Raw genomic sequence first — 9845 nt, forward strand, 5'->3', positions numbered from 1 at the left:
GGCAATTACATGGATGCCATCTTCAACTAGTTCATATCGTTCTGACCACATATCAATGAGGGCAGCAACAGGGATCTTTTGGTCCTCAGGAAACGAACCCAAGTCCATGAAACACTCCCTCAAGATTATCTCCTTACCTTTGAATTCTAGACTACTTTGAAGACACTCAAGCAGGTCACTGTCTATATCAGTATCAAGGATAGAAAAACCATGAGACCATTTCGCCAATCTAAGGTGCCAAGTCTCGGCAGACCTCCCACAGAGTGATTTTCCCACAGGGCCAGTGGAAACCCCCCACAGCCTTTCACTATCTGCAATTCAAGGATCGGTTATTTGCTGAAGGTTGAAGGGGTTAATATTGGTCAAAGTTCATTTTATCTAAACCATGTTAATCGTCATGAAATATGAAAAGATGGTCGTATGTCTAGTTTATCTTTATATTCTTAATTTTTGTTAACAATTGGTGTATCAAAAATAAAACAAGCAAGCGCAAGAGTGCAATCATGATTTTGTAGGTAGGTATGGTGTTATATACTTTTAAATTCACTTAATAAACCTATCATGTATTTCTTCACTAATAAACATAACTCCCAAAAATTGCACAATTGCTAACAATATTGCAGATTGGCACGGTACCTTTTGAACCATTTCTCCATCTGGAATGTAAGAGGAGCTACTATCTTGCAGGCCTGCTGAATGACAAAAGAGTTCCATTGCATCATCATCATTTAATGGTTTTAACTTATATGTGAAGCTAAATCTTGGAAAGGCAGTTCTTGAAGTCACTAGAATCTTGTAATTAGGCAAACCAAACGCAAATTTCTCTAGAAGGGATTCCGATCCAGGCCAAACATCATCCAGGATCAGCAATATAGGTTTGTTTTGCCTAACTAGATCTAGCAGCGTTTGTTCCAGCTGGTCGATTGCATCCTCATCACTTTGAAACGCAGGCGACAGATCATCCTTGCCGAGTAGTTTTTGTATAATGACCTTCAGGTTTGGAGTTTTTGAGACGGGGACAAAGAAAATATTCTCCTCATATATGCCTATTCAAATTTCAAATAAAATGTAATCAGAAAACTGCCATGAAAACAAGTTTCAACAGAGATTTGTTTCTATCAACGCTTCAAATACTGTTGCAGAAATTTGAATCCTAAGAGCATCCTCTAGGCTTAGCCAAATTCATATTTAAATTTGGCCAATATCTAACACTTTTTTACATTTATCTATTTTATCTAAATTCAATCATCACATTAGATTAGTCATTCATTATGTATATAATAATAAAATATCATTAAATTAAAAATTTATTTTTATCTAATTTATTTGATCATATTTTGTAATTCTACCAATTAAATGTTAATAATAATTATATTCTAATTAAATTAATATTAAAAAAAGTATTATTAAATGTTAATGATAATAATTATATTATATTAAATTATTAATATATTATAATTATATTAATATTAAAAAAGTATTATTAAATGTTAATAATAATTATTTTCTAATTAAATTAATATTAAAAAAATTATTATTAAATGTTAATAATAATAATTATATTATATTAAATTAATATTACAAAAAAGTATTATTAAATGTTAATAGTAATTATATTCTAATTAAATTAATATTAAAAACAATATTGTTAAATGTTAATAATAATTATATTCTAAATGTTAAATGTTAATTATATTCTAATTAATTTAATTTATTTTTTTAGAATGAGAAATTAATATTTTAATATTTGATGAATGAATAGTAGTCTTCCATCTTTAGTCAATCACTGTAACAAAAATCTAAATTATTTTAGATTTAGCTAAAATAATGTGAAGAGTTTTTGAGTCAAATTATATGAAATTTGACCAAACATCTCATTTGGCCAAGCAAATGAGGTTGCTCTAAAAGGGAGAATTCATTTCCATTCATTTCATTCAAGTTTAAAAGCCAAACATATAAAAGATCCACAAGCTAGTCTTTTAAAAGCTACTAAAAAAGAAAATGAGATGAATAACCTTTAATGTCGTCATCGTGACCAAGCATTTTCACCAAAGTGGTCTTCCCGCATCCTCCGGGAGCAGTCAAGACAAGCAGTGACACCTCCACCGCAAGAAGCTGCTTTTTCAACTCCTTCAAAGGCACATCCAACCCAATTACAAAATCAGTACGCAATCGAGGAACCACGCACGACGGAACACTATTCAGCCGGGTCAAACTCAGTCGCCGACTAAGTCGCTGACTAATATCCTTTATATCCTTCACAGACTCCAACACATTCATCGCATTCCAAGCCGGTAGCTCAACTTTAAAGAACCCGCTGAGGTCTTTTTCCAACTGAATAAGTTTTTTCGCATAATGGAACCGCATGAGGTATTTCCACCATGAGAGCTGGGAGTACTTCCTAACGCGCTTCTCGCCCTTCACCATCCGTTCGATCAAGCGCTTTGTTCGCTCTTCTGAGAGATCCCGTTCCCTGTTTGACAATACCATCTCGGCAACCAGAGGGCGCATAAGATCTAGCCTGTCTTTGAGCCGTTCGAGAATGGATTCGTACATGCGGGTTTTGTTTATCACATCCGTAACTGCTTCATACAACAATGAAAATACCCTTTCAAATGCTCCACCCAGAGCGGCGTTTGCAACAACTACGGATGCCATAACTTGGCTGCGCAATAAAACCCAAAACTCCAAATCGGGAAGAAATCAAAGAACCGAAAGGATTTTGTACACAAACACTCGGACACCCAAGAAAAATAAAGACGAACACAGATCTGCTAAAGTATTAAGCTCAAAAGCTGTAACCAACTCTTTTTTATCAATCTCCTTAAATTTCCTCCCATCTTCTTTGTTCTGATGAGTAAACAAAGCAGAAACTCATGAATAAAGCTATTTGAGATAAATAAAGAAGAACATGGGTCAGTTCGTGGAAAAGAATTGGAAGGGAGGAAAAGGCAAAAGAAATCGATTATTATTACTATTTTGGAATTGAGAAAGCATGTAAATTTCATCCCATGAACCTCGAAGTTTCCGAGTTTGAGTGCATTGACTTAGGTCGTTCAGTAGACGACTTGGGAGCGAAAGCAACTAATCGTGGGACCCGGTGGTTAGAACTTGGAACGTTATTGGCAGTATTTCAAAGAAAAATTAATTGAAATCATAATTACGTATTAATATAGGTATTAATTTAATGTAATTGATTAAAAATTAAATTTTATTAAAAATAATATTAATTTAAATTTAAAATATAAAAAAATCACTATTAATATATAGATTAGTACGTAATTTTATTTGTACTTAACAAAACTCTATTTTCAAGGAACTTGCTACGCTCACATAGGATTCTCATCACCGAACATCAACATCTTTTTTTTTAATTTTTTTTCAAACATTTTTTAAAACTATTTAAATATTTTTTAAAAGTAAAAGAAAATTACAAATTCATTTAAAAACAGTTTCATGATTAAATCATTAAGTAAATATATATATATATATATATATTAAAAAATAAAATGCAATTCGGTAAGAAATTTACGTGAGAATAGTATTTCCCTACTTTCAATTATCATTGGATATTTTATAAATTAAAAAAAATAATAATTCAAAAGTTGACAGCAATGCTACCCCAGAGTATTTTATGAGTCTCTGACAATAAAAGAAGGAAAAAAAAAAGTAAAGTAAAAGAAGAAACAAATAAGAGGAAAGAATATTAAGGTTGGGTTTGAGTGTTAGAAATATTGAAGTATGTTGTGAATAGTAGTAAAAAAGTATGTAAAAAGTAATAATAAAATATTGAATAATAGTAAAAAGTAGATAAAAAATAATAATAAAATAATAAAAAATAGTGGAATATGTTGAAAAATGTTGAGAGTATTTTAACACCCAAACACATCCTAAGAAACATGGGGAAGATGAGAAATAGGACGTAGGGGTGAAAACCGATGTATCGGTGCGATTTTTTGTCTAACACCAAAACCGCACCAATGCATTGAAATTATGTAAATCTCAACAGACACCGGCCAGTGAAAGGGGAGGAAACCGTCGTCATCGCTCTCGACGTTACTCTAGTTGGTTTGTCGGCATATTCGGTTGTTGCGTGTGCCGAGAGAGAGAGAGAGAGAGAGAGAGAGAGAGAGAGTGAGTGAAAGAGAGATGACGACGAAGGTGGCCCTGCGTGGCTGCGTGCATCGTGAGAGAGAGAGAGAGAGAGAGAGAGAGGGGGGTGGCAGAAACTTGACAGCCAACAACTGAAAGTGAAGAAAGAAATGAGGAGGAAGAAGAGGAGTGTGCGCTGTGTGAACTCTAGAGTTAAAACGACATTATTCCCTTTATATTTTTTTTAAATACTAAGTCTTAAAAAACTTAAGTGAAACGGCGTCGTTTCATATATGTATAATTTTTTTAAAAAAATACAGTTAAATCATTAGTCGGTTTAGCGGTTCGGCCCGAGCTCAAACTAGGACTGAACCGTTGGAAATCAGTTTTAAATAAATTCCACCATGCACCGACCGCTTCTACGCCAGTTCCGGCATATTCCGATCTCTGGCGACTGGTCTGAGTCGGTCCAAGTCGGTTTTTAAGTTTTTTGTACAGTCCTAATAGGATGGCAAACAAAATAGGAGCTCGCTGCTTGAGCATCAAATGAGATGAAATGAGTATAAATTTGAAAAGATTATAATAATTAATTAAGATGAGATGAAATGGTTAATGGAAACAAATCGAGCTTTGAACTCCGGAGCTGGGCTATCATTAGTCTATTTTCAAAATTTATTGAGAACCGGAAGATCATCACTTGTCATATAACTTTCAATAATCATTTCACAAAATATGAAAAAAGGAAGGATCATGCAGGGCTGATTAGAACTATGTACCAACGTGAACAAGTCTGCGAGACATGCCGGCAGTAGAGTATAAGGCTTCTAATCCTTTGAGCTCATTTTGGGCCGACCTGTTCTCATACCATGAAAGCTTTTCTGAATAGCATGATCTCTTCTTTGACAGCATACCACAAAATCTCCCACATCCTTTTCACTAGAAGCATTCCTCTATAATGCAATTCCCCAAATATACCATCTTTCTTCTGGTTGTACAAACTCACTTTGTTTCATGCTCTTTTCAGAAGAAACAAAAAAAGACAAAGGAAAGACGGAAGGGAAAAGAACAGAACGTTGCACTTAATTATAACGACAACATTATCCAAGAATTGGAAATTCTCAGAAGTAACGATTGGGAAGCCAATTCAAACTTATATCTTTAGTTGCCACTACAACCTTTAGATTGGTGAGGAAGTCCTTGATAGGCTCCCATAACCTGGCCCTCTCTTCATCACATATAACAAGCTTCAACTGCTTAAGCTCCATGATTGATTCTGGCAACTGTCTACTCAATCTCAAGCATCCTTTCATGTGGAGCTCTTCTAAATTACGCAGTTCACCAATGTGTTTCGGCAACTTGCTAATGCTCAGGCAGTCGGATATGTCAAGAATGCGTAAGTTCTGGAGGCTTCTAATTGACTCTGGCAACTCTGACAAATCAGTGCAGGACCTAAGCCTTAGCATTTCTAAATTCACCAACATTCCAATTGCTTCGGGTAGTGCGGAAAGCTTATGACAATTGGTAATACTGAGTTTCTTCAGGTGGGCAATATCACACAGCCCATCAGGAAATTCCACTAGGTCTTTGCAATAGTCAATGTTTATGTCTGTAAGATTTGGCAATGCATCTGAAACCTGGACGGTAAAATTCCTAAAAGCCTGGCCGATACTACACATAAACAGGGATATCTTCTTCAAACTACTCATTTGCATTGGGATCTTGCACAGGAAAGGAATTGAAAGCCTCTCTAATCTGATTCTCTTCAGATAGGGTAGAGATCCAAGTATCTGAAAATTACTTACTTCAGCAGGAAGGAAACCATAATTTGTGACTATTAACACCTTTAGTTTATCCATTTTCTCCACAAACTTGGGTAATTGGTAATTCTTTGTTTGAAAGTTCAGAACTAGAACCTCAACTTCAGGTGGTTGAATATTACACCAACTTGATGAGAACATTGCATCTGCAAATAATATCCTACATGTTATGACTGGGTGCCAAATATTATATAGGTCACAACTTGTGTGTGTGGGTGTTTGAGGGCAAGAAAAATGTACAAACCAGTTGAGATAGACAATAAATTAGCACTGAGAGATTGCTGCTTCTGGTCCATCCACCACTTGGGAAGATTGTTTTCACCAATATTAATAAACAGTCTTTTCCTTTGTTCTATTGGCCCCTGGCTGCTTTGATGGATAGCAAGCTCTCTAAGAAGATCATGCTGTGTGACATAGTCTTCACTGTAGTAGTTAGCAAAATCACTTGCATCTTTCCTGTTAAAAGAGCAAAAATTAGACGCTTTAAAGATATTCAAGATCTCCAGTCTTCACATATGCGTATCAATGAAATGAACACTAAATAACATAGGAAAGACAAGTCAATGATAAGAATAATTTTTTATGACAATAGAACTCCAGCATCTATGAGACGAACTGCATTCCAGAATTATTTTTTAACTGGTATAACTTCGCTTTCTTTCTAGTTCTTAATAGTAATTGGACTTCCTCATGGAGATCCCTGGGCTAGTATGAAAAATATTTACTTCGGCCATCAACATATCAAATAAGATACAATATAACAGCAAATGAAATTTAAAGTTTATCATGTTGAGACATTCAATGTTTCGGCCATATATACACAGTCACAGCATATAAGAACTAGGCACTACTGGTGAATATAAATCAGCCTACAAGAAAATCAAATGATACAAACAACAACCCAGCATACCTTTTGACAAATAGACTAGCCAGATTCCTAGCACTGATTTCATATAGGTTGGCAATGGCATGGATACCATCTTCATCTAGTTCGTATAACTCTATCCACATATCAATGAGAGTAGTAACATGGATCCTTTGGCCTTCAGGAAATGAACCTAGGTCCATGAAACACTTCTTGATGATGAGCTCATCATCTAAGAAATCTAGGCTCTTTCCGAGACAATTAAGCAGATCACTATTAGAACCAAGAATAGAATGATCAGTAGACCATTTCACCGCTTTACTGCGCCAGACCTCGACAGGCTGTCCACAGAGTGACCTGCCAATCACTTTAATGGCCAGAGGGAACCCCCCACAGAATTTCAATATCTGCAATCCAAGACCATCTAAATATAATAAGTTATTTTTTTTAGATTGCATGGGTAATTTTTCCCACAATTCTAGCTATCTATCCACAACAATTGTTTGTAAATATGACGTGGTTTGTATGTCTACTTTTTCTTTATTCAATCAAATTTTGGGGACAGCTGGCCTAACAAAAGCAACGCGTAAATGCATGCAAACATGATTTTGACATAGTATCATATATTCCCTCGGTTATTAAAATGTGTTACCTGAAAGGGTAAAATTAAAAATTAAATTTACTGCATTTCCTACGTTTATATCAGAGACGTACAAAGTACCTTGTTAATATCTTTATCTGGGATTGAAGAGTTCCTATCTTGCAAGTTTGCTGAGTGATGAAAAAGAGTCCTTGCATCTTTATCATTTAATGGTTTCATGTTATATGTGAAGCTAAAACCAGGAAATGCAGTTCTTGAAGTCACAAGAATCTTGTAATTTGGCAAACAAAACTCAAACTTCTCAATATGGGACTCGGACCAGACATCATCCAGTATTAACAGTTTAGGATCTTCAATTTGTTTCAGAAGTTGCTCAAGCTGGTTGATTGCATCCTCATCACTTTGAAACTCAACCTTCTGCTCGCCCCAATGAGAAAATAGCCTCTGTATAATGACCTTCAGGTTTGGAGTTTTTGAAACGGGGACAAAGAAAATATTGTCCTTATATGTGCCTATCCAAATACAATATAGTCAGAAATCTCCCACTAAAAACATATTTCAGCTCTTTCAACATTTGCAAACAAATATATATATATATATATTTTATGACGGGGAACCACTCCACGTTAGGACTCATCCATAGAACCTATACCCCCGGGGAGACTAGACAGCAACGCACTACTATGGCATCCAATCCCAAGGAGAATCGAACCTGTAACATGGGGCTTATGCACACAAGTTCGCCCTTAAATCACAATTTCAACATTTGCAAACAAATATATACAAATCCCAAAGTCTTGTCGAGCGGAATTCCCAAACCCAATCCCAGCATAGAGTAAGAAATGAACAAAAGCAATTTTATGAGACAATAAACCAATTATGAAGATATGACGATTGCCTTTTTTCCCCATTTCCTATTGGTACTCTTCCAAGGCAGTAATTCCAAAGTACAATATATTGCCACAAAACTACAAAGATTGCTGTAGAAGTAAAACAAAAGAATGAGCCTAGATTAGCAAGGGCCTGCCAACCAGAAAATGTTTTACCTAATGATACAGATTTAGTTCTGACTGCTCACATACACGATACACTTGGAGAAAATGTAGTCATCATGCGTGAGTGCAAACATTCATTCTACCAAGCATGCACGTGTGTGCAGAAAGGTTAGTGCAATACTATCATTCCATTTAAAGATTTCCCAAGGTGATTACTTCCTTAAACATATCAAGTACTCGGATGTAATTTTGTTTTGGTAAAACCCAACGGTACACTCTTTAGTATAAAAGGATCCAAAAATTAGTTTAGAGAATATGCATATAATATTTGCCCTTGGCAAAAATGGCACCAAAAAGATTTTGAGATAAAGTACCTTTAATTTCCTCATCCTGACAAAGCATTTTCACCAACGTGGTCTTCCCGCATCCTCCAGCAGCAGTCAATACAAGCACCGGCACCTCCTTCTTCAGCAGCTGCACCTTCAACTCCTTTATAGACACATCCAACCCAACAATATAATCTGGGGGCAGAGGCACCGCGCAACTCAACCGAGAATTCTTAACGGACAAATTCATGTGCTTACGAATATCGTTCACCCCCACCAAAGTCTCCAACACATTCCTCGCAGTCAATGCTTGCAAATCAAACTGAAAGAAGCTGGAAATTTCCTCGTCCAACTCCAAGAGTTTGCCTGCGTAATGGGGTTTCATGCAGTAGTTCCACCACTGAATTTTCAAGCACTTTCTAACTAGCTTCTCACCCTTTTTCATTTGATCAATCAATTTCTTCGTTTCCTCTTCACGGTGTTCCAGTTCTCTGTTTAACCGTATTATATCTTGGAATATTGGAGTCAAAGAATCTAGCGTGAATTGGAGTCTTTTCAGAGTGGGTTCGAACAGACGGGCTTTGTTTGCCACATCCTTGACTGTTTCAAACAACAGTGAAAATGCCTCTCCAACTACTTCTCCTAAAGCAGCCTCTCCGATTAATGCTCCTGCCATAACTTTGCTTCGCCAACTAACCCAAAAGTGGAAACAATTTACGTTTCAGTTTCTTCTCATTTTCATTTCTCTTTACACTGAAAGCAAGCAAAGCAGAAATTTCAAACAAAATAATCCCAGAGGACAAAGAATATTTCAATCTTCTTAATCTAAAAGAATTGGATGGAAATAAAAGATTTTGTGGTCGATATCTTTGGAAACTAAGCAAACAAAAAGACACTACCTCTCAAAATCTTCCACCGGCCGGAACTTCCATGTCTCTCATTTCGTTGTGGTGATAGAGGAATCATAGAAAGGAAATATATAGATGCCTCTTCGCAGCAAAAGAAAAAAACACAATTCTCTGTGATTGAGAGTGCCTGTAAATCTCAGGCTCTCGACCTCTACCTATCCAAGTTTGATTGCATTGACTTCGTCCTCTTGGTATTCGACTTAGAAACGAAGCAACGCATCTGTCTTTGTAAAATGCAAAG

The 9845-nt window shown here is 35.8% G+C and overlaps 2 protein-coding genes across 4 annotated transcripts in view; both read right to left on the minus strand.

Annotated features, from left to right (window-relative positions):
• The window catches only part of LOC122306280 (probable disease resistance protein At5g66900), a 71761-nt gene extending 68682 nt beyond the window's left edge, over positions 1-3079 (minus strand). The window contains exons 1-2 of one of the 2 annotated variants that reach the window (XM_043118715.1): positions 2016-3068; positions 637-1046 (exon numbers count right to left, since the gene is read on the minus strand). In XM_043118715.1, the coding sequence (XP_042974649.1) occupies positions 637-1046; positions 2016-2658 (1053 nt within the window). In that variant the 5' untranslated portion in view covers positions 2659-3068. Of the gene's footprint in view, positions 1-636; positions 1047-2015 lie in introns of both variants that reach the window. The other variant, XM_043118718.1, reaches the window with a different exon arrangement.
• A 1654-nt stretch (positions 3080-4733) lies between these two features.
• On the minus strand, positions 4734-9845 carry LOC122306262 (probable disease resistance protein At5g66900). 2 transcript variants are annotated; one of them, XM_043118700.1, is made up of 6 exons: positions 9596-9845; positions 8745-9388; positions 7496-7887; positions 6820-7181; positions 6154-6365; positions 4734-6055 (listed from the first exon to the last, which is right to left on the minus strand). In XM_043118700.1, the coding sequence occupies exons 2-6, from the start codon at positions 9370-9372 to the stop codon at positions 5211-5213; spliced, it is 2439 nt and encodes an 812-aa protein (XP_042974634.1). In that variant the 5' UTR covers positions 9373-9388; positions 9596-9845; the 3' UTR covers positions 4734-5210. The 2 variants fall into 2 exon arrangements, with proteins under 2 accessions (XP_042974634.1, XP_042974630.1); XM_043118696.1 differs by having other exon boundaries at positions 8745-9449.

The sequence above is a fragment of the Carya illinoinensis genome, chromosome 1 (assembly GCF_018687715.1).
Source record: "Carya illinoinensis cultivar Pawnee chromosome 1, C.illinoinensisPawnee_v1, whole genome shotgun sequence".
Taxonomy (NCBI): domain Eukaryota; kingdom Viridiplantae; phylum Streptophyta; class Magnoliopsida; order Fagales; family Juglandaceae; genus Carya; species Carya illinoinensis.